The sequence below is a fragment of the Strix uralensis genome, chromosome 5, assembly GCF_047716275.1.
Source record: "Strix uralensis isolate ZFMK-TIS-50842 chromosome 5, bStrUra1, whole genome shotgun sequence".
Taxonomy (NCBI): Eukaryota; Metazoa; Chordata; class Aves; order Strigiformes; family Strigidae; genus Strix; species Strix uralensis.
This window is the reverse complement of record NC_133976.1, coordinates 51,697,587-51,722,321: the sequence shown is the minus strand read 5'-3', so window position 1 is coordinate 51,722,321 and position 24,735 is coordinate 51,697,587. Positions and strand designations below refer to the sequence as shown.

The 24,735-nt window shown below is 41.0% G+C and overlaps 1 protein-coding gene across 1 annotated transcript in view; it reads right to left on the bottom strand.

The window, feature by feature from the left end:
• Positions 1 to 24,735, bottom strand: part of PLXNC1 (plexin C1) — a 72,880-nt gene that overhangs the window by 7,123 nt on the left and 41,022 nt on the right. The window contains exons 16-28 of the mRNA XM_074870760.1: positions 24,095 to 24,196; positions 23,607 to 23,710; positions 20,252 to 20,293; positions 19,638 to 19,762; positions 18,901 to 19,099; positions 17,356 to 17,502; positions 9,738 to 9,915; positions 8,462 to 8,565; positions 4,077 to 4,131; positions 2,938 to 2,969; positions 2,742 to 2,849; positions 623 to 786; positions 33 to 180 (exon numbers count right to left, since the gene is read on the bottom strand). Of these exons, the coding sequence (XP_074726861.1) occupies positions 33 to 180; positions 623 to 786; positions 2,742 to 2,849; positions 2,938 to 2,969; positions 4,077 to 4,131; positions 8,462 to 8,565; positions 9,738 to 9,915; positions 17,356 to 17,502; positions 18,901 to 19,099; positions 19,638 to 19,762; positions 20,252 to 20,293; positions 23,607 to 23,710; positions 24,095 to 24,196 (1,508 nt within the window). The remainder of the gene's footprint in view (positions 1 to 32; positions 181 to 622; positions 787 to 2,741; positions 2,850 to 2,937; positions 2,970 to 4,076; positions 4,132 to 8,461; positions 8,566 to 9,737; positions 9,916 to 17,355; positions 17,503 to 18,900; positions 19,100 to 19,637; positions 19,763 to 20,251; positions 20,294 to 23,606; positions 23,711 to 24,094; positions 24,197 to 24,735) is intronic.

The following is a 24,735-nucleotide window of genomic DNA, read 5'->3' as shown; positions in this document are numbered from 1 at the left end:
AAGTTAGCAAAAGACTGGAAGGGCACCATTACCTTTCCCAGTGTCTGTTCTGCTAGAGAAAAGGCATCCATGAAAGCTTGTGCGATTACAGACAAACAGCCATCTATATGTGAAGTCTTCTTAATATCAAAGACAAATTGGGGATTCTTCAGGATGTTCACCCAGAAGCGAAGAGGAAGACTAGACAGAGAAAGAACAAGCATCTTTAAAATTAACCACTCGGGTAGCACAACTGCTTTAAAATGGTGGTTTAATTGCACTGCACTCATGGAAAGAAGCACATTTCTGGACCGCTTATTCATGTTAAAAAAGGGATTAGGAACAAAGGCTACAGAGCAAACACATCAGTCAGTCACCCTGCCATCTTCAAATAATGCTCTCAACCTGCAGATACTTTTTTCTGAGTGTGAAATCAGTATACTGACTTAGAAGTCCTGGAAGCTATGGTGGTTTGTACTGGTATCCAATCAGTATACTAAAATTACTGGGATCCACAAAGCCAACCACATCTTCACCCAGACATACCAAAATCTTATTCTTCTCATCACAGGTGACATGTTCCATCTTTGCAACTACATTTTCAGAGACTGCATGCACTCCTGTGCAGATCATATGGGCATACCTGTTGGTTTTCCATATATGGACCACATCAGGGTCAGTAATTTTTTTGCTCTCAGCCTGGGCATCCAGAAAGTCAAAAAAGTACTTGATGGCAACAGGTGCTTTATTGTTGGGTAAACTCCAAATGCTCCTGAAGAGCTTTTCAACAACTGAATGAATTGCAACCTGAAAAGTAAGAAAATGAACAGTGCTATTATTACACAAGAAAATAATAGGATTTCTTGTCTCAGAGAGCTGAACGTGCCCCAGGGCAACCACACAAAGAAACTACAATACACTTGCATCACAGGTTATTGGCAAACAAGACAGTCAATAACAAAAACAAAACTACAAATACACCATAAGGAGCTGCTGTCAAATGTCACATGTCCTATCACTTTACTGACAGGAGATTTGCGGTGAACTCTGTGATAAATCGTAGGTGGAAGGAATCACTCCTTCCAACAAAGACAACATCAGCTCTCTGGATACTACTGACACCATTGCTAAAGGCATTTGGAACTTGTGACTGGAAGTAAGAGAAAGGTGAGCAAAAGGAGTTTAACCAGTTTTCTAGGGCACTGGTCTTCACAGTGCCATCTGCGACACATGTTGAACATGTGCTCATCAACACTTCACAAACAAGTGACTGTGGTGCTTGAATCTAATTCTAGGATAACAGCTTTGGGTGGCATATGAAGACACTAATATTAGAGAGAAGAACTGAAAACTGGGTTTTTCTGGTCCAGAAGTGAAGCTATTTGGCCCACAAAAGCAAGGATTTGGTTGCTGATGGACTCGCTGACATCATCACAGAGTACTCATAAGTAGAAGCAAACAAAGCAAAATGCTGTTTTGTGCTTTTTTTCTTCACATCTGTCCTGAAGCTTGATTAAGCCCAATCTTCTCTCAACAAGAAGAATTTAAGTGTATCCCAGGGCCTTGATATGCCACACTGGCCAGTTCATTTCACATGCCAAACAGTTTTTCACATGCCACAGTTGTGTCTGTGTGTGTGTATGGGTGAGAGAGAGGGAGAGAGACATGGTTCAATGCAATTTCCTTTAGTGCACAGCCTATCATGGGTGGAATTTCGCAGTGAAGGATATCATGGCACTGTTGTTCAGAGCACTATCCTACTTTGGAGAAGGAGATGATATAAAATTTAAATTTAAAGCCCTTTAAAAGGACTATTTCTTAAGAGTCTGATCTCTTCTTTTGTACTTCAGTCTTCCACCATAAGATACTACTGGTTTACTCCAGCAGTTCCTAAGGACTTATGTTAGTTTCCACAGCTAATGAGAAATGACCAGTCTTCATTTTCACTTTGGGTAGTGTCCCAAATTACTTCAGAAGCTATCAACAATCTAATTAAATAATGATTGATCGATTTTTAAATGCAAGAAGGCCATGATCATCATCCCTTCAGGCCTCTTGTATCGCACAGCTCTCAGTGTTGTGCACTGATTAATATTTTAAATAATACGCCGTGGCAAAGAGTTTTATAACCCTTCTGAGTAAGTCAGAAACAAGATGACATTACTGGAGGGAGGGAGTAGGCTTATGCCTAAGGAATGCGCATTGTATAAATTAGGTAATTGTATTATAAATCCTAAGGACTTTGTTTTTAAAATTAATCTAGTTATTTTGGATGCTTCATTTGAGACCCTAAAAGGTTATTTCATTTCATGGGCAGTATTCTGTGAAACTCAGGCCTTGGAAGTTGTTTCTAAGCTGGGCAAACTCTAGGAGAGAGTGAGGAGATTGTTGACTGAAAGCTGTCTCTCCAGAAGGGATCATTCTCACTCTATGGGACTCAGTGGCAAAACTCACTTTCTATAAGCTCAATAACTACCTTCTTTCTCTAACCTGAGAAAAAAGGTTGTGCTTACTGAGGAGATAGAGAGTGTTAGTAACAGACAATTTCAGAACTCTAGTGTTAGAAAACCTGAAACGTGTCCATCTTTGCAAATGGTCAAAATCCATAGCTAGCACAGTGACTTTTAGGCTACCTTTTTATTTAACATTTGATATACAAGCAGGAAGTCTGCGTAATTTCTGCTTTAATTTCTATTTCTGTTGTGCCAAACTAGCCAAGCCTAACATCAGCACTCCCTCAAAATAAGGCCTTTACAGTTTACCTTGGTTGACAGAAGCTTTGTCAGATACATTTCTTTCACTTTGAATTTTTGCTTTCCTTTGTGACCTGCTCCTTTCACATCTTTGTTTGCTTCGGAGTCTGGTAAAATCTGTTGTGAAGAGATTAGAGAGATTACACAGATACAAATACAGCTCAGAATTAGATCTACCACTTAACAGGGTAATGACAGAACTCACCAAATGACAGTGTTCATCCGAGTAGTCCACATCTAAACAACAGAAGGCAGAGAGCAAACAGGCATTAATGAAACACACAGCTACAAGTCTGTGACTTCTGCTGGGGCTCTGGGCTGTGCAGCAGGGTGCATGCCAGGATGCCGAGCAAGCAGACTCGGTGTTGTGCTTTCCTGCCTGCAGTGTGGGGAAGCCTCTGAGAAATGCACAGGTCCTGGCTCACCTCCCCAGTGCCAACCTGTACTTCGGACCACTAAGCTAGGGCATCATCATCTGCTGCTGGGGTAAGCTGGCAGCAAATTGCAGCTCCTCTGAAAGGAGGACAACAGACAGTGGATGAGATGACTGCATTGGTTTAGTCTCTAAGAGTACTCAGTGCAGGCAGGTTGAGGTCAGGCTTGAAAGCAATGGCTGAGAACAGACAACCCTGCTCTTGCTGAGGGAGAGCAATGCCATTCCAGTGACTTTCACCTCAGGGACACATCTCTCCTAACTTCACATGTCCACTTTGACGGTGAGGTGAATCGCATGCTAGAAGTGTGTTTCTCCCCATGGACTACAGAAAGTCCACCTCCCCCGAGGCACCAGCTGGGCTGGAGCAACCTGCATCACAGGGGTAGGTCAGATGAACTGACCCTTGTAAGCACCCTTTAACTCCTGACCTGCTGTTGAGACAGCTGAATCACAGCTTTAGAAACATAGTCAAGAGAATAAAGAAAATTCCAAAACTGTGGGTTTTTTTGTTATGCCTGTCTCTGGACAATGCACTACTATGTCCACGATGCACAACGCTGGGCACTGGAGCAGGGCATGTTCCCTGTGTTGGCCTCACTGGTCAGCACTTTGTGTCACACAGGCTTCCCTGCCCTGATTTCCTGCCTATGAGTCTGTATCTTTAAGCATTCATTTGCTGAGGAGTGTAAGTCCTTCTGTCCTCCTTTCCTTTGCCTTCTTCCCTCCTCTGAGGTCCACTGTGCCTGCCAGAGGCCCAGGGCCAGGGTTCTTCACTTGGTTCTTCACTTGGTTCTTCACTTGGCTCAGCTACATCAAAGTGCCAATTTTTCTGACCTCCTATTGACCAAGATACAACCTGTCATAGCTCAGCTCTCTGCATTCCCAGCCCATTCTCCACCAAAGATTACCTGATCGGGTATTTGCCTTCTTTTTAAAGACTTTTATGGTTGCTCCATTTGAAATCTGAAAGCAAAAACAAACATATCATGCTCAAACGAAAGCTTCTAGAATTCAGGAAACCCTCAGTTTCATTTCCTCTGTCCTTAAGTCTGTGGCAGCACAGGAGCACGCCAGCCCGCTTTGTTCTCACCACCGTGTGCACAGACAGCTCTCAGCAGGCAGCCAGGGCTGGGCCTTCTGGCACTGCAGCTTGTTAGCCTTACCTGACAAGGTGGGAAGGCAGATCTTCCGACAAACCGGCCTTTAAGACCTTTACCCTTCTTTGATTTTTCTGGTTCAGCCCCTATTTGTACGTTCTCATTTTCATGTACTGCTGTGCTGCTTCTTGCACCCATCTTTCTACAGATTGCCCAGGTTGAATTCTCTGGCTCCAGTGCAACAGGATGTTACGGAAAGGTGAGGCAGAGAAGGGAACACAAGGATAATTTCTCTTCTGGCTCCCCTTTTTCCAGCTCAGCCCAGTCCCGCCATGCCCTACAGATGGGCCATGCTGAGGGTCTAGCCTGGTGCTTCCAAGAACTATTTTCAAACTGAGCAAAATAATTATGCCCTGTGGACCGTAAGGTCAAGATCCGTATCTAGCTACCTTGGGATTTCTAGGAAAAATCCACCCTGCTCCTTCTCTGAATTTATAGTGCTGCCAGGATGATAAGTATTGTCTTTCTTTAGAAGAAACTGGCAAGTCATGCTTTTATTGTCAAAGAGTAACTCAAAAACGGCTCCCACTGAGAGCTACACCACTGTTCTGCTGTCAAGTGTTGCATCTTGCCAAGTGCTAGTGTACTTCTCTCTATAATTACAAAAACAACTGGCCAGTTCTAGGAAGGGATCTCTGCCAAAATAATTTAAGTCTTTTTTAAACCTTGGCAGCCAGCCTGCTGTGCAAAACCAGTTTAAACATCAAGATACTCTATCAAAAGCTGTGTCTTATGCCAAAGAAATCTGCACTTATACTTGCTCCTGTAAAGTAAATGCAATCTATTTTATAAGTATGATTTTTTTTCAGGGTTTCCATTTATCATACTGTGTTTCAGAGCTCTTTCAGATAACACAGAGCACTTTAAAACCACACTACAAGTGGGAATATGCTCTAAGGCTAGCTTGTGAGGTGGCACAAACACCCAGAGTCCTTCTACTTGACCCTGAAGATAGGTAAAGGGCAACAGTGCTACCCAGCAGCTCACCCCCTCCCAGAGCGTGGTGGGCAATACGCTGCCTCCACTCCCTCTCCAAGAAGCAAGAGAGCAACTCAATGCTGGAATGTGTTGGCTCCTGTCCTGAGGGAGATGGACAGAGCTCAGAGGGAGAAACGTGCTTCCCTCCAGGAACCAGAGGCGTTGGTGCAGTGCAGCCATGGTCCAGGTCCCCACTTCAGGTTTTATTTCTGGGTCAAATGATGCTTTTAGCATTAAGTGGAATATGATTTCCCTTCTTTATCATTACTGCAGCAGTCATACTTGCTGTTTCTTTCAGTATGATTCAATTTTTTTCAAAAAAAAAGCTCTTCTTTTTTGTGTTCTGCTGCCTAAATCATTTTTCATGGTGGGCTGCTCCCATGGCACCTCAAAACATCTTTGCTTTGTCAGGTGTGTTACTGAGGGGGACAAACAGGGAGGGGGGAGATCTGTTGAGATCCACACAACATGGAGTACAGCTACTTTGCAAAACAGAAGATGTAGTAGTGTGGCTGTATGACTCCTTGTTCTCCAGGCCTCCTGTCCTCCCTATAACCAGTTCTTGCCAGTAAGCTCCCTGGATCACACATTCAGATTCGCTCTCTGGGGCTGTGCCTGCTCCTGGAATGTGCAATGCTGCTACAGGTTGAGAATCTGGGGATCTGTGACTGGACAGAAGATCTGAAAGTGGTTCTCTAGCTCTCTTCTTGCATGGGAAATAGCACATCATGATAATCAGCAACTTTCTTGCCAAGGCTTGTGGTTATTCTCACGCAAACAATAGTGCAGACCTCATAAATAATCACATCAATAACCCTACTAGGAGAAAAAAAATTAGAGGAAAAGGAGCACAGAAGTCTAATAAGAGTACAGTGGATTTTTTGAAACACCACACAGAAATGCAAACATCCCCTACTTGTGCATTTTAAAAATCAGTGTAGAAACTAAGTCTGCTTTTTCAAGAGTGACTGGTGATTCTGGGACCTTTACAACACAACCCTCATGCTCCAGTATCTCTAAAAGATTTGACGGTACTTCCCATTTTCAAAAATCTGGTTACTTTCTAGCATTTAAGGCTGGCAAACAAAAAGAAAAATTCAGGCTTGCCACAAAACTCTAGGCACAAGTGGGAATTCCTCAGGCAACATCACTGCCCTCACACTGTGCACACAATGTTCCTTTTTCTTGCTAACTAGACACCTTTACATTTGTTTTTGCATTAATATGGATACAAGAAAATAAACTAGATATGCTAATGGCTGATACTTGCCACTAAGCCACTGCCTAAAATGCCACTAAGCTTCTGCCTAAAATGTACATTATTTTGTTAGTGTCAGAAAAAGTGAACTAAAATATCTGAGACACCCAGCACAATTTCCATAAGGCAGCTGCTAAGCTATAATTAGTGTAGTTACAGCTTTGCAAAAACAACTGAACCTCCAACCTAACTTGCATTTGCCTGCAGAAACTTCAGACCAAATCATGGGCTGGGACAAAGATACCCAGGAATGATAGCGAACAACTGGAGCAGGCTCATTTGCACGAGGTATGGCATCCATGAGCCACGGCATGCCATGAGCTCTGGAAGTGTAAAAAGCTTCCAGATAAAATCAGGGAGCACTTGCATTAGCTCCCTGTAGTAAAGAAAGCAGGTACTATCACATTAGACAGAAGTTCAAATATTTAATCAGATTCAAATCTACGTTGACCTTTGCTGCATAGTCTCTGACTGCAACACTACAATGTCCTAATTTCTACAAAATCTTTACAAGTGGAGTGGAGGAAGTCCCACGTTAATCTACAGACTGGATTCAAGAGAGGCACAGGAAAAGCTGTATTTAAGACTGGATGGTGACTCAGGACATCTGGGTTCATTGCTGCCTCCCCAGGAGGTAAGGAGAGCAGCAACTGCCTACAGAAATCTGTAAAGTGACTCCAAATGAGCTTGCTCCAGATCTGAGCAGCCTTGTGCTCTGCCCAAGCTACAAACAGTCCTGCTGGGAGTCCTCGTTTCTCTCAGTGGATGACACTGTATTTGCTCATGCAGACAGCAATGTGTTCAGCGTTGACTCAGGTTTCTCAGCACCACACTGCACTGCATGGCACAGACCTACACTCATCAGCAAAACTTCTAAATAAAAATTATCATGTCAAGAGCCAGACTTTCAAATTCAACGACAAGGCATGAAGAAAGCTCACTGAAAGCACTCAGCATACTAACCTAATTTCCAAAATCTATCTGTAAGCATCAAAATGTGAGCTACCATAACACCTGAGGCCCATCATCTGTTGCACATTTTACCCCAGACTCTCACCCTCTATTTTGACTAGTGTCAGTGGAAACTCCTTAGACAGGCAATGCTGCTTGCTATGCTTTTGCAGTGTGCTACACCCAGAAGGGTTCTGTCACCAGTTGCAGCCTTGTGTGTGTCCCGTTTAGATGAGATGTTGGTGGATATGGTGTAGGAGAGAACTTTGTAGAGTAGGGCTGATGGTTGGACTCAATGATCCCAAGGGTCTTTTCCAACCTGAATGATTCTGTGATTCTGTGAATGATGGACAGATTATCGCAGCATTGAAAACGACTGGTTTATAGGTGCAATTGGAAGCGGAGGGGAAAACTTATGGTACAAGTGGCAACAGTAGATGAAGCAGAAACAGAGAGAAAAGGGGGAGGAGACTTACACAGGAGGTCTCAAGAGAAGAGTGAGCAAACTCATCAGTCCTTTTTATTCTGACTCTCAATGAGCTTCCACAAGTATCACTACCGCTTGTTCAGATAATCAAAATATGAGGTGGGAAGAGGTATAAACAATTGCTCATGGTGCAACAAAACTCAGCAGCAGAGACTAGAAGAGGCTCAAGGCAATGTTCATAGCTGGAAATCAGATGCTGTTTTAACTGCAATGCTCAACAGAAGTAAGAGTTTACGTGGTATGCTTGAACCAAGCAACCCTGCAACAAGCAAACCTCTGAAAAGTAACAGAAAACATATGACTCACTGGCAAGAAAGGTGTGTCATATGTTTCCTTCCTTCTGTTGACGATGCTCAGCTATCTCTTCAAGATTTTAATCAATCAAGATACTTCTGTGCAGGCAGAATTTGGGAGTTGGGGAGAAACTGCTTCTCTATTCATTGGTATGGCTTCCATGCTTACCTCGTAATGGCTGATGGTATTTAGTTTCCTTATCCCATCCTCCATCACCTCTGAGGAACCATCAATATCTAACAATTCTCTTTGCTGCTCCTCAGACACAAGTTCTGCAGTATGACAGCAACAGAAAACAATTACATCCCAATGACATTTTCACTGTACAGATGTTTGTAAAGAAAAACAACACCTAATTATTTTTGGACTAGTGGCTCCCAAGTGAGCTGTTTCTCTCTGTCCTTGTGCTGGGTCACATGAGAGTGGTTTTGCACTCCTACGCTACAGATTCCTTTTCTGGGGTGATAGCTGGGTGGTTTCCATTACTGCAGGCTATCAGTGCTTCACTTTGTGTTGGTCAAGGCAGAGTTTTTAGAGGTACTTTCACCTAATCTAGCTATTCTGTTGCACAAGAGCACCCTGGTGTTATGGCCATGTTGGGACTCAAAGAAAGGTTTCACAAGACACTTCTAAGAGATCAATAAAATGAACTGTACAAGATTGACATAGTATTTGTGAAGGGTGGTCAGGCACTGGTGGTGGATATAAACATCAGATATGAAAGTAAATTATCATCCCTTGCTGACATAGTGTCTGAGAAGGTGAGGAAATATCAACATCTTAGGGAGCAAGTCCGGGAGGTGACAAATGCCAACAATGTAGAGTTTGTTAGCTTTCCTACTGGAGCATGTGAGAAGTGATATGGTGGCAACTGTAGGCTTTTATCTGACCCTGGGCTCTTGAAAACCCGACAAGAAAAGGTGACCCAACTCATCTGCTGGAACGGTGTTATTTACATCTCTAGATATTGTACATATCTTTGTGAGTCACAGGTGAACTATTGTATAAACCTAATCTGACAGTAAATAAACTATATTTGTGGGTTCTCCTGATCAAGGGAAACGTAGGCCCGTTGGAAGTAAGGGTGGTAAGAGGGATAGTAGATAAGGACTACAGTACTTGATCATGACATTTCAACCTACCCGCTGTAGTTAGGTGGATGTGTCACCTTAGTTAAGCCAGAAAAGGAATATAAATTATACGTGTTCAATAAATACCATGATTGTTTACTGCATGCTGAAGTCCTTGCAGAAGCAAAGCAGATGTGGTTCCAGTGTTCTAACTGGTAGCATAAATGACCTAGTATTTCCCTAGAAATTCCTTACAAAAGCTATGTTCTGCCTAAATGCTAAAAAAAATCAAAGCCAAAGGTAGAAATTCCTAACAAAAAAACTCCACAGAGCAGTGAACTCTATGAAAATATAACACAGTGACACTCTCTTACCAAGACCAATTTCATCCAGCTGAAGACCATAGAGAAAGCCATTTTTATTAAGGAAAGCCTGAAGGCTCTTCTCCTTGGCTTGGCCTATGGTGTCGCAGTCCAGAACATTAACTTGGATAGTTTGACAGGCATCTTCACTCTCATTTTCCGGGATTTTTTCAAAGATAATGTTCACTGTCTGTAGAAAGAAACATGTTATTCTGATTTATAGGGAACTCCTGGCGTGGGAAACCTGCAAACTCCTGACAGCAAACCTGAGAGATTTTCAGCACATTTATTATTAAAGCTATTTCAAACAAAGATTATTTGAAGGAATTACACAATGAAGCATTTATAATTCCTCATGTCTGAAGAATCAAAGATACATAGCTATATATTTCCAAAAGTGTATTTTGTATTCTGCTTTTGTGCAAATCTATTTCAGTGAATTACCAAAAAAAGACAGGAGATCAGGAAAAATTGCAATGCACGTTCTAAAAAAAGCAGATCTTTTATTTAAAATGAATGCCTTAAAAGCAAAACTGCAAGTGACTAGAGATCTGATAAGGTTGCTAAGTAAGTCGTCATGGTAAGCATAATTGATTTTGAGTGGATAGGAAGCAATGTTAAAATGCGTATTTACATCAGCAGATTATGCTGAGTGCCTTATATCGTACAAAAAAATACACCTCCCCTGGGGACGTCAGTCAGTGTTTGTCTGCATACAGTCCTGTCTCTAGAGACAGCAGAGACAAGGTTACTGCAGAAGCAGTGGAAAGGGAAAAAGCACGTTGCAGCAGACCAAACCCAAAGTGGTCCAGATCTGCACGAAGTGTGGTTTATTCTATCAGTTACTACTGCAGGTCAAATACCCACACAACTTATGCAGTTACAACAGCTGCTCTCAGCTGGGACACAACTCAGCTGCTAGGCTGCATGGTGAGTATGGGCTAGAGGGAGGTGCCAATGAGACTGGGTGACCGTCTCCAGGGAATGTGTTTAGTCAGGTCATACTTCTGGTCAGGTCAGGCAGAATAACTGCCAAAAGGCACGGAAAAAGGGATAAGCACAGAACCGCTAGTGCCAAGTGATAATAGCAATCATTTCCATTGCTGCAGCCTGCTCCTTGCAGAGAAATCGCTGTTCAGCTACATGGATACAGATGTTCTGCTGGAGATGTCTTGGGACAGAATTAAAACAAGTGTTTTAGGTGCTGGCACTTGACTGCAAGTGGAATAAGAAGATCTGTGTACCTGAACCATTCTGGCTGTTGGACACTTCTGGTCTACTATGTATCTTTTGACTGAAATGAGAGGGCTGCAGGTGTGACTGAGTGAAGGAGTGATTATTAAAAGAGGAAGCAACTAAAAAAATTTTTTTTCCCCGCTGTCATGTGAAGGAAAGAACTTCTGTCCAGGTTGCTGGAGGGACAACTTTTCTCTCTTCTTAGAAAAATGGGTAGTTATTAATAGTTGTAGAATGCTCTTTGCTGCTCTATTACCCAGCAAGAGTGGAAACTACAACACACTGGTGGTGAAAAAAAGTAGTCAATGAGATGTAAATTAACTTTACTGTTTCTACAGAAGCAAAAGGAGTATTAAAAGCTGGGTTGCAAAACTATGAAGATCAGGATTTAAGAAAGACTAGGATGTAACTGAAGTAACTGAGAATAACTTAATCATGACACTGAGATGTTTAATTGTGAGGAAAATGAATCCATGGAAAGGACAGACGGAATGGAAAAGGAGGAAATGTGGGAATGATGCCTGCAGAAGGAGAAGCAGACTGGATGCCATGCCTCAGGTTGGGATTTCATGCGGAAAATTAGTAAAAAATATATTGGCACAGAAATGAGAGAGTCATGCTTGGTTAGGCTCACAGACCAACTGAACAGACAGCAGTCCTGTCCTTGACTTTGACTGCCCTGAGGTCATGGTCTTGTAGGATAAAAATGTGGACATGGACTAACTGTATTTTGTCTTTGGAAAACTAATTTTAATCAGTCTTTGTCTCTTCTAGTCTCCAAAGTGACCTTTCTGGAGTAGCTACTCACACTTTAACTGATGCTGATTTGTCTTTACATCCTTGGAAGCATTTCTGCCTTTAGTTGATCCTTTCCTCCTAACATTATTCCTACACTGCAATATTCATGTTCCTGCTTCTCCTTCGCTTCCTCTTCCTTTCAGACTGTCAAGAGAAACTGTCTTTTTTCTCTGTTGAATTTCCTTTTCAGCAAATGCTCTCACACAGATTGCACATAAATGTGAAGCCTCTTCAGTTATTAGCATGTAATGGAAAAAGGACTGTAAAAAGAGAGTAGTCATCCTTTATGTAGGTGGAATACAAGTCATTTATGGACTCCTTAATTGAAAATATCCACAATATGAGGATAATAATGACACTTCATGACTTAAAGAAGTGGTCAGATGGAAAGAAATATTTAAACACATATGACTTTCTAAACCAAGAGAGCCAGACAGTTTTGTTGATATGATTCCCTACAGAAGTTAATCTTAAGTGATGAAGCAATTGATGGGGAGCTAGGAAAGCCAATTATTATTAAGTCTTCCCTCTGTAGCTGAAGTTTTCATAAATCAGATTCAACCTGTCTGACAGCACAATCCCTGGCTTTAGAAATCATTAATCAGAAGCTGACAGTCACAATCACTGCATTTAGACACACAGTGTAGAACTGGAAAAAGAATCAGAAATGACTGTAAAATTATGAAAAAGCCCTTTTATGATCAGCTCTGAAGGTCAGAAAACATTTAAGAGAAATCACAGGTGGACACATGGGAGTCACAAAGAAACATCACTAGGCCCTTTTCTAAGCTCTCTTACTTTGCAAAGGAAACAAAAACACAAGTTAACTTTGGAAAAGATTCAGCATGAAATTACAGGACATGCGGTTCAACTTAGGAACATCTAGAGTTGAGACTTCATGCACTAGAAATTAGTGATTAGCAACACAGTCACAGCGCTCTTCAGCAAAGGCCTAACACAGGTTGCTAGAATCATTAAAGGCTACTTAAGGAGAACAAGGCAAGCATCTGCGACTACTTGTATAGGAACTAGCTTGGAACCTAGGTAAAAGACAGAAACAAATTTTTAAAACATTTTTTCACTCGTGCAGTGACAGAAATAATGGCATTTGAAGACAACATTTACAGATGCTTCTTCAGATTTGTAGTTTTCCTGAAAATGAATTTCAAACAAGGAATTATTTAGTAAAGCTATTAATAACCATAGCAGATAATAAATGAGACGTGGTTTAATAAAGAAATGTGATAATACCATATTTTCTTAGAAGTAAAGAAAAATCATCTGGGATATTCAAGGGCTCTTATTCATTACCCTGTTCTCTATTCAGCTATGCATCTGAACAAAACATATTTCCATTATCAGACAGCCAAGAAAAACTTTTGATTGGTAAACGTTAGAGAATTTATGTAAAGGAGACAGTACCATGACATACAGCACAATGAAACTGCCTTAAACCTACTCCCCTGTCTCCGAGACTATGAAATACAACAAACAGGAAAAATCAGACTTATTGTATGATCCTTCTGTAGCAGCCAAAACGGTTACCCATGAAGAGGTTATAGAACAGCTCACAAATTGGCATAGAAAATATTACAGGAGTTAAATTTAGGCTAGATGGCACTATGCAAAGCAAGGGTTGTACTCTCAATGCTACAGTATGGCACTCAATCTGTATCTAATTCAGAAGACTCTCCTATAGCCAACATCTGCACTGCTCGCTTCCTAGCAAGAGGGCTGTTGTGTCCTTTTCTGCTGATGAAAATCCCCATATGTCACATGTTTTTAATAGCTTCCTTATTTCTCACAAAGTTTGCCTAATAATACCACAGTCATGGTGTCTTATTAGGAAATTGGGTTCCCTGTCTCTGCTTTACTCCCTTACAGCCATCCCACTTCTTTTAACTCATAAAGCAGTTGAACATTTTAAACAACCTTCCACCACGTGACTTTGCTTCACTTTCAATAAAAGGCTGTTGGCTGAACAGGTGAATCAGATAATTTCTTCCCATCTAAAAATACAAACTCATTTCAGCAAAGAATTCAACAGCCCAAATCCCTTTTTTAAAATAAGCAGCAACTATTCAAAAGAATGTTGAAGCACCAAGTCTACCCCATGAAGAAGTCTCCCCTGGTTTTCCACAGGTGAGATTCCACCAAGAACCTCTCTCATGCCGGGTTGGCATTGTGTAGCTTTTCTATTTAAAATGAAACATTTGAGTGAAATGCTAACACTCAGCTGTGCACCGTGCTTCTTCATCAATCATCGAGCAAATTATCCACCGAGGGGTGCAGCTGCTTGTCTGCCTGTGAGAAAGCAGGCTTGCTTCCTCAGCCTGTGAAAAGGCTCCACAACATCCAAGTCTCTTTCAAGGCAGTTTTATTTCTCAATACTCAAATATAAGCACAGTGTGAAATCACACAACTTCTCAGCTCATACTGGACCAGTGCTCTTAGAAGCATCTTTCCTTCAATTCCTCTGCTTGAGTATTTACTTCAGCAGCCCAGCTCTGTTCAATATCTGATGCTTTCCAGCAGAGAGGGGTAACAGTAGGGGGTTGGCTGGCCCCAATGTCTGTGGCCTTTTTAGGAAAGGCATGGGGCCCAGCCAAGAGACAGCTCTAATATAATTCAAAACCAACATGTTTCTTAGTTCTCTTTTTTTCCTGTTACAAATGGCTGGAATTTTAGAAAATCTCTCCCATTCTTCTTTCTCTATGCCCAGTGCTTCTTCCTTCTCCTGCCCCAAGAATTTATCAGCATAGTGGTGTGTTTAGAAGACCTGTGGAGCTCTCCACTGATTTTTAGGAGCCTGTCTGTATCCTGCTTTTATTGGTTTGGAACTTCAGTTCTGAACTGAAAGATTCACACGCAGAGTGCCTAGACCCTTGTTTGTGCTTTGCTGCTGATTTGAGAGTTGAACTCCCTACCAGATGCATCCCTGTGTCTTCGAGTGCCTACATAGCTTAAAAATCTGGACACTGAGTGTCTGCAGATGTGCATCAGTATCTTTCTATCACCCTTTTTTATATTTTGTGGTTTTATACTTTGCTCTGGACAGGTAGGTTTTAATGTATGAATATCGTGGGACTGTGGAAAGGAGCAAAATAAAATACCAACAAAATACTGCAAGACTCAAAATGTAACTGCAGTGAGCAAATGTGCAAATGCAGTTGAAAGCTTAGCTCAGAATTCATTCCACTTAGAAAACAAAATCTGCAATCCTTTAGGCAGAAATTTTCTTCTAAAGGAAGAGAAAATACTTGGTTGCCTGTCTATATGTTCACAGGTTCTGCATGTCATTGCAATACATGTGAAGTGGTGTCAGTGAAAGAAGAAAAGCTGCCTCCTTCCACTTTAGCATCCTTTTAAATGATATTCTTGAAGAGAAAATGTGCACAGCTGGCCTGCTTCCCCAGCCCAGAAAGCCTCACTGTTCCACCTAAATCTCTTTCACAGCATAGTTTTAGTTTCCAGCATAAATCTTAGACAAAACACCAAACAAAACTGTTTCCCTCTCCAGCCAGAACTAGAGTCCTTGGGCTGCATCTCTGTAATGTTACTGCAGGATCCTCTCTCCTCTTCTGATGGTTTTAAAGAGAACATTCAGCCACTTCTCAACTAAGTCCAATAAACCGCTGGACCTTAGTGGGGAAAGCTGACTTATTAACCCTCTAACAGTATCATTATCTCCTAAAGCTGACTTATTAACCCTCTAACAGTATCATTATCCACTATTTAAAAGCAGGAATACAAAGTACAAAGGCAACAAACAACGTCTGAGAAAGGCTATCTGCTCTCTCACTTCCTCATCCATGCCCAGACAGCCTTCCCCACTGATACCAAGTCCTTCAGACCACTTCCTCTCTCTCCTCTTCACTGCAGGCTACCCACAAGACCCTATCAGCGACTGCATGCATAGAAGTAGCACTAGGAAAAGTATTTAAGGCAGTGTTCAGTAGTTTCAGAGTCATCTCTTCCCCCAAAGGTGCTCTCAATTTGAATTTGTGCTATAAATATGAAAAGTCAATCAATTCCACAGAACCAGATGTTCCTGCACAGTGTACTAGTAACAGGCATATAGAGCTCGCTTGAAAATTGTTGCTCTGCGTTAACTACTGGGTTTTGCATCCTATGGCTATATATAGCAATATATTTAAACTTACCCTGGATCCCAAATGCATGCCAGAATGCAGCGCACAAACAAGAAAACCAAAGATACAGTATTATATGTTTAATTTTTAGTCACAAACTTCCCTTCCAAATGCGCACTGTGGTAACTTAGCTCAAAGTACCTTCAAATGAAGCTTCCAACCACAGCTTTGTAAATACCTACAAGAAGACTTGACTATAAATTTGTCAGTCCAAGAACTTTCAGCAGAAAATGACAATTCAGAAATGTTTCACAGAAAGGTTGTCATTTCAATGAGCATCCTACGTGACCCAGTGACCTAAGTTCAACAGATTGCTGACCAGCTAAAATTTCTAGGGTCATGTAGTCTACTCCAGTATGTGACATCTTAGGACCTCCAGGTTCTTGGTGAAAAAATGGAAGATGGGCAGACCTGGAAGCTCCAGCCCTACCTGAGGCTCAGGATATGGGCTCTGAAAAGCACTGAATTCTCCAAAGCCACCAGCACTTGCAGTGTCCCTGCCACGGCAGTTGCTGCCCTGGCAGTTTCTGCTCCCAGGCTCTGAACTATTCAGTCGCACTTCTCATATTCCTAAGTATGTCTGGTAACTCTAAAAGGAAGCCAGGAGTTAAGAAGTAAGGAAGCAAGCTATGGAAATGACTGGAAATGCAGATTTTTGAGTTCTCAGACTCAAAATCACTTGGAAATTCTGGACAAAAAAGTGGTCTGGTTATTCTGAAAACCTTTTTCAGACCTCCCACTCAAAAAGTCACCATTTTTACATGCTCCAAATTGCAGTAATCCTTGCTTTCCTTTCTCCCCTCAGTGTCAGAATGACAATCAGTAATTCCAGCTTTCAAAGAATTCTGGGTGTAACTGTAAAATAAGAAGCACTTTGTAGTTGCTTTGAGAAAGGCAAGAAATCTGTGGTGAAGTTCAGAAACTTAGCTAGACTACCCATGTTTTTAACCGAGCAACTCATTAAAATCCACCACACTGTAACCTTGATAATTTGGAGCTAATAACATGAAAACTCTCAGCAAATTACTGCTGCCTGAAGATTAGCCACAAGTAAACACAATAGAAAAATAAAACCTCTGCATTCCATTCTGTCACTCATCGGAAAAGTGTAATTTAGTTTAAACTCTAAGCATATGTTTATATTTTTGTAGTACACTTTAAAGTAAGAAAGAATTTTAATACCCTGAGACTTCATTAAACCTAACCTTTGGTGATTAAAGCATGCTGTGAAGTAAGGAGTGAGTGCTATTTGTGAAATGTATACTGGTGAAACATCAGCTAGTTAAAACTCTATTGTGTTTTGAAACTTTGTCAGCAATAACAATTTTATTATATAGATACTTAACCATCACCATAGTGTCTAAGAGCCTTAATTTAGCTTCCTAGAAAAAGAGAAAACATTGTAGTTGTCCACGTTTGGAGGGAACACAAACTGGCAAACATACCACTGTTTTGAATTCAGACACTTGCCACAGCAGCCAGTCTTCGTTAAGCGTGTACAGAGCTTTGCAAGTGATTGCGTCAACAGGTCCTTTGTTTATCCTCTGATTGAGAGTTGTCACTAGCAAATAGAAAGGTTCACCGATTGTCTCCTAGAACATGAAACAAATGCGAGGAATGTGTTTATTTTTGTAATCATTAAATGGGCATGAATAACTAGAAAAAAATCAAGTGTAACAAATTAAGTTATCTCCTTTTAACTAACTTGTTATCTTGCAATTAGAAAAGAAAATCCCTCTGAGCAGATTTATCTAGTTATTTGTTTAACCTCCATCCTTTGCTTTTGAGTGTGGAAGTCTCATGCAAATAGCAAGGGACAGCTGGAGTGTGCAGCAAGATAGCTCACAGTCCCTTGCTGTGCACAAAGCACGCTACAGACAAGCTGCTCCTACTCCACCTGCCAGATGCTTCCTAGTTCCACCAAAGAGCTGGTCGGGGGTGACACGTGCATACGTTCACACACATAGTTCAGCTAATGTTTCCTTTCTCGGTCTTGTGAGAAAGCAAGCTAACGACTAGTTTCCTTTTGAATTGGTGTCTCCCCTTGTCCCTGAAAAAAAGCCTTGGGAGCAAGGTGGTGGCACACACACTGGTGTATCAGCAAAAGAGGGGATGAAACTGGGGCTTCCTCTCCTGCTTGAACCCCAGGCTTCAGGAAAGCACCTGAGAACAGAATGACGGATCTGTGTTTCCACATGACACCATTCCTGCAGCCTGGCTAAGGCATCTCACTAGCACAGCTCTGCAAAGATGACTGGTGTATGGAGAACAGATCTCTGACAGTTCCTTGGGTCTCTCCTGGGTTTCAGGAAACCAGTGCGAGCTGCTGAGCCTCAAACAATTCTGCTGCTGTATTAATGCAAGGACTGATATGAGTGATACCAACAGCGCAATACCATCACGCTGGTAAGAGAGTCAGGAAGCACAATGAAGCATTGAAACCAAGAACGAAGTGGTACCAAGTGGGCTGAACTAAACAAACAGTAAATGAAAGAAAATGCTTATTTTGTTTCCACTTGAAGTCATTTAGTTCTTGAAATCTGCAACGTTGTTTGGAGGTTAAAAAGTTTGGAAAGAAGCTTAGTTTTCCAAAAGATCGTATTCCCTAAATCTCCATTATGTGGTAGCTTTCCAACAGCTTGCATAGAAAGGTACAGCTGCATTTTAACAAGTGTGTCACTCTTTTAGTATGATCGCAACACATCTCATGGAGATGAAATAATGTCTGACATGAGAAAAGGATATGCTAGAATGGCAAAATTACCCAAATTTCAGCCAAATAAATGACATCATCATTCCTTACAGATGCGCTCTTTTCCTACATCCCATTGATGCTAGCTAGCTAAGTCACCTAAACTAGAAGAGTGCACATTAATAATGTTAAATGTTAGATTGGATGATTTAAACCGATCCCTCTAACAATTCCTATGGAAGAAATCAGTTACAAAAATTCTCTGTGTATCTTATGTAGTGAAAAGATGTACACGTACCCGGAGAAATCCAGAAAGGCAGACAGACATCCAGTTTGTCAGCAATTTTTCTACCACAGATTCAGTTCGTCTGAGCAGGAGCTTAGGCTGCACATTGCTTGATTGCTCCATCAAGTCCTTTGTCAACACTTCCAAAATATGGGTTAGATAAACTAGCTTAGTTTGTAGTGCAATAGTCAAGAAGGATGCAAACAAGCACCTGTTAAAAAAAACACCAACTATAATGTTTGGAATTTCTCTTCCCAGTTATCTTTAACAAATTAAACACACTTTAGTGCAGTTCATATCCTAACTTTTTCCTCCTCAGGCACAGAAACTGTCCACTGATCTCTACAAAAATATAAAAAAATGCAAGTCCATCTGCTCTTGTGATTATTTTTTAAACACAGAATTTGTGTCTCTAATTCTGCAGAACAACACCTGCTTCAGTGACAGAACATTTCTAAACTGTAGAACTGTTGATCTAACTGCAGGAAGTGTTTACAGTTTTGAAGTGAGTTTTTCCGCTCCTTTGCCTCTTTGTTTACATGTACAAACATTCTGATTTCTCTTTAATGGCTTGTTTCAATGGCAATGTTTTTTCTTCCTCAGTGTGTGCAGACGGAGATGGAAAAATGCTCTGGAGTAATGCAAGCTTGTTTTGCAAGAACTAGAAAATACATTTGTGTGCTACAATCCATTTTCTTTTTTCCTGCGAATTCTTTGTCTTGAAGATGATAAGCATAATCATACCATACCTGTCTTTCACAGAGAAATTTTTCTGCTTTTCAAGGGTGTGAATGAGAGTAACAAGAAAGTTCTTGTTACAAATTAAAGCATGCAACATGTTGAAGCTTTCATCCTTGCTTGTTTGGTCTCTGCTCTGGAATAGTTAAACAAAAATAAGCAAACTGTAGTTTGGCTATGATGGATTCTTAATGCTCAGAAAAATGGTAAGCAACATATGGGATAAGATCATGGCCTCATTTAAATCAGTGGGAATTTCACATTCATTTCATGGGTCTCAGGATTTTACTGAAGATGCATTTGTGTTTGTGTACAACACAGAATACACACATGCAGACCATACCTTTTCTGAAATATACACAAAGTAGTGCCAATAATTAAGTTTGCCTGTTATTTCCCATGACTAGATTCTGTTTATTGTATTTAAGCCATAATAAACATTGGGTAACAGCATCTTACATATCAATTTTTTTTTTATATAAATCCATGTAACCCTCCTCATGGGGGAAAGGGAACATATTGAAAATGCAATCTGATGTGTTCTAGGACAACATTGAGATAAGGGATACAATCACCCTTGAAAAAATATTTATCAATTAAGGCATATCACATGACATCAACTTACCTGTGGCATGTCTTCACTGAAGATGGTTGCAAAGCCTCCTGACTAAAATATAAGACAGGTGACATTTATCATTCTTACATATACCAAAAGTTTCTAACACATGTATGTTAAACACGCCAAGCATGTTCCTGATGTCATACAACTTGAAATAAAACAATGGAAATGCTGGCTTCTAATGTGGCTACAATATAAAAACTCTGTACAGTAACTTCTGCAAAGGTGTTGCCAAGGTTCACTGAAAAGTGAACTCTCAAAGATAACCTGGTATTGACTTCAGTGTTACTGTGTGCCTTACTCCACGCTGCTGTAGTTAGCAGGCAACTAACACCACAGGAAAAGCTGTTTATCACCCTCATCTGCAAATGTGCTGCTGTGCAAGGGGTGCTGCAGGCTGCATCCTTCTTGGACAGCAATGACAGCCTTTGGTATATGGGGTTTCTGTAACAGAGCGACACTTGAGTTCATCTGCCTCCATTCATTTCAAGGCACTTTATGAATGTTCACTAATGAACTCTCCAGGAGGTCCATGCTCTCAGTCCCCAGAGAGGCACAGGTGCCACCACACATCCAGTCCTAGAGAAAGCTGTCACAACAAAGGGAAGCCCCCAGTTCTCAAATACCTCTTGTTTAACTCTTACAGCCTGTAAGGTCTCAACACAGCTGCGTGTTCCCAAAGCAGCACTCTTGAGCCACAAATTCACACTAGTAACATTTACTGTCATCTGCTTTATCTCTGATGCTGGCAGACCCTGTTTTCCTTACAGAATCATAAAATCACAGGATGGTTTGGGTTCGAAGGGACCTTCAAAGATCATCTAGCTCAACCCCTTGCCATGGGCAGGGACATCTTTCAGTAGATCAGGTCCTGGCAAACCTGACCTTGAACGCTTCCAGGGAGGGGGCATCCACAACTTCTCTGGGCAACCTGTTCAGTATCTCACCACCCTCAGAGTAAAGAATTTCTTCCTTATGTCCAATCTGAATCTATCTTTTTTCAGTTTAAAACCATCACTCCTCGTTCTGTCACTACAGGCTCTGGTCTCTCTCCATCTTTCTTATAAGCCTCCTTTACGTCGAAAGGCTGCAATAAGGTCTCCCTGGAGTCTTCTCCATGCTGAATAACCCCAACTTACTCAGGCTTTCTTTGTAGGAGAGGTGTCCCACCCCTCTGACCAGTTTTGTAGCCTTCCTCTGGACCCACTCTAACAGGTAGGTCCATGCCTTTCTTTTTCTGGTGGCCCCAGAGCTGGATGCAGTACTGCAGGTAGAGTCTCATGAGAGCAGAGTAGCGGGGCACAATCACCTCCCTTGACCTGCTGGCCACACTTCTTTTTATGCAGCCGAGGGTATGATTGCCCTTCTGGGCTACAAGTGCACATTGCTGGCTCAAATCTAATTTTTCATCTACATATCTGATTTTTCATCCCTCCCTTTCTTCATGCTTCCTGTTCTCTTCTCCCCTACCATACTCTTCTTCCTCTTCCTCCACTGGTTATTCCCATTTTTCCAGAACTTCTTCCGCACCCCTAACACCACCTACCAATAAAACACACACACACAGTGAAACAACCAGAACCATGTTAAAGGTTAAAAATGCTTGTGAACAGGGAATAAGTGTGGTAGCATTCCAACAAACGTGGGAAATTGAGGGAAAACAGAAATAATAATCTAAATTTAACATGTAAAGCAAAATTCAAGCTGAACATAAGGAAATTTTAAGAATAGATGTAATACCCATTTAACACCTACAAGCACTAAGCACAAAACAAAAGGTATCAAGCCAGACTAAATATAGAAAATTGAAGCAGCAGGAAGTGAGAAGCTCAAAATGAAGATGGGGTCCATCACTCTTAATTTTAGGTATCTGACTCCCTCTTTAAGCAACCCATCCTATCCTGAGACAGATGTCTCAGGCAAGTGGGACGAATCACTTTCTTCAGCTGCCTGTCTCTGCACTGACTATAGAAGGTGCTCAGTGAACAGCTTTGATGTCTGTGTTTAAACAGCTTAGATTAGATGAGACAAAGACCATTGAACACACTGGAAGGCAGAGAGTACAATATGGACATAATTCAAGCACATGGGGTTAGTGAGGGAAGTGGTGGTTTGTCACCTCGACCCTTCTGTCAACTCTTCTGACACTCGGTTGCAACCTACCACCCTGTTGCCATTTTTGTTCACCTGTAATATTTGTTTAGCAGAGCGCTGCTCTCCTACCACATTCATACAGTGCAAGGCATGTTTGGACACTCCTGCAATGTAAACAGTAAGTACTTAGCAGGAAAAATTAGTACACAATATATTAAATAACTTGCCTGACACTGTATGTCTGTAAAGAGCTAAGAGTGGCAAGCTTACCTTTGTGGTATCAGTATTTGAAACTGAGATTAAAATCTAACTGGAATAATTTCCAGGATGCGCAGTGGCACAAGACTCGCCAAGGCAAAACAGGAGCCCTTCCTTTTCTGACCTCACATAATGCAACAGAGTGGCAGACTTCGTGCCTTTTTTTCTTTCCTTTTTATATGCATAAAGCAAAGCATTTCCATCCAGACAGCTTCTACAGATTGTTACTGTTTTGACAGGGGACTATCACTAGGAAAAGATATATTCCTAAAAATAAAAACACTATTTTAATGCTAATATGCCTGGCAACAAAACAAACTGAAAGGAAAGAGATGCAGAAAGTAAGGTTTTCCTTGGTTCACTTTCTTCACACCTCCTAATGACCCCATACGAATTAGACTGGGGGCATCACAGCAGTACCAGAAGAGATATTCCCAGTTTCCTTTCATGAGAGAACAGGACTCAAAAGTGTACAAAGATTATACATATGTAATTTTTAAGCATTTGACCTGCACTCCTTTGAATCAAGGTCTTACCATTTCTGTCAGCAGCTTGGAGCAGAAAGTCAGCACAACCTTAGAGCCATTTCTTCATCCCACAAGTCTAATTAGGAAGTGTCATGATATTAGCTAGCATGTTAGCTAGCCTGACTGTTACTTTAATTAGCATGGAAAGTGAAAGCATGATAACAAAAAAAGCAATGGATAAATTATAGCTTTGTTAGGATGGCCTGAAAGGCAAGCAGCTTAGTGTGGCTGGGCAAAAAAAAAATGGATGCACACACAACCCTTGAAAATTCAACGGTGCTTTATCTAATGCATCTAGGCTTGTTTAAATATAGAGATGTACAGTCTTAAGTGTTCTTTGGTAATTCTTGATTTAAGAGAAGTTTCTTGTGAAAACAATGTGCAATTGCTGTGTAGTATTTACTTCAGCTATTTGATCTTGACCTTCCTAGCTTGTTCATTATTAGGCAGGGCGGACAACTGAAAGACTTGTAAAAATTTACCTCTGGAAAGAAAGTTCTAAGAGCAAAGTGTTTGTAGTCAAGGAAGGGAACAGTTCCAAAACTATCCACCACATCTAATTCATCCATCTGCAGTTCAGCAAATCCTGAAAAAGCACACATCCCCCCACCCAGAGAGTTAGTTTAGCTGATACAAAATCATCTTCACAATTATAACTTGGCCCCAATAGATGTTCCTTAAAAAACAGTGTTCAGGGAAGAGGGCTTGTTCTTCTAGCTGAAGCCCTTATGAGCAGGAAAGTACCAATCCATTTTTTTCCTCACTTTTGTTGAAGGAAATATTACATGCAATCCTATTACCTCGGTGCTATCTGCTACTGCAGTGCACATCAACATTAAAGAGGAACTCTGATACAACACAAAAATATTCTAACAGCTATGAAATGAAAATTTATATAATATGAGGTTCTTGATAGTTTCTGTTCAGAAATTATGCTGTACTTAAGCTCTATAAAGCTCTTTAGACCTACCCTCACGTATTTCCTTCCGAATCTCATATTCCAGCAGTTCAAGTTGCTGACTCTGTTTACGAGTTAACTCTTTGGATTTGTATCTAGTAACTATGAATGCCGCTAAAAAGGAAGAAAAAAAGATTCTGAGTACAGAAACTGCAGAACAGACAACCCCTATACAAGATATATTTTAATATTATTTTAAGAAACAGAAAGTTTAATATACAATTGCACTCTCCAGGAGGATTACTGTTTCTACCGTTGTCAGTGTTCTGGTGCCCATGAGCCCTAGTTATCTGGATCTAAACCCCAATGTTTAATAAAAACCATTCCTTTTAACAAGGTCTTAGAACTGTCAATCCAACTTTATTTGAAAGTACAGCACACCCTGCTACGTACAACCTGCACAGTGAGACATAGAATCTAACCACCACTTCTACTACTAGAAACTACTTAAAGGAGCACCGAATAAACAGGAAAACAGTTGTTTTGAATGGGAAATCCACTTCCAAATTGTTAACTTCTCTAAAGCTTATTTTGAGAGAGTAAAGGCATGAGAGATGGATCCTGTAAAGGTAATACACTTTTTAAAAAGAAATCCAACCAAACAAAAGAACAAACCCCTAAACTTCTTACAGTAAATGGAAATTTATCAAATA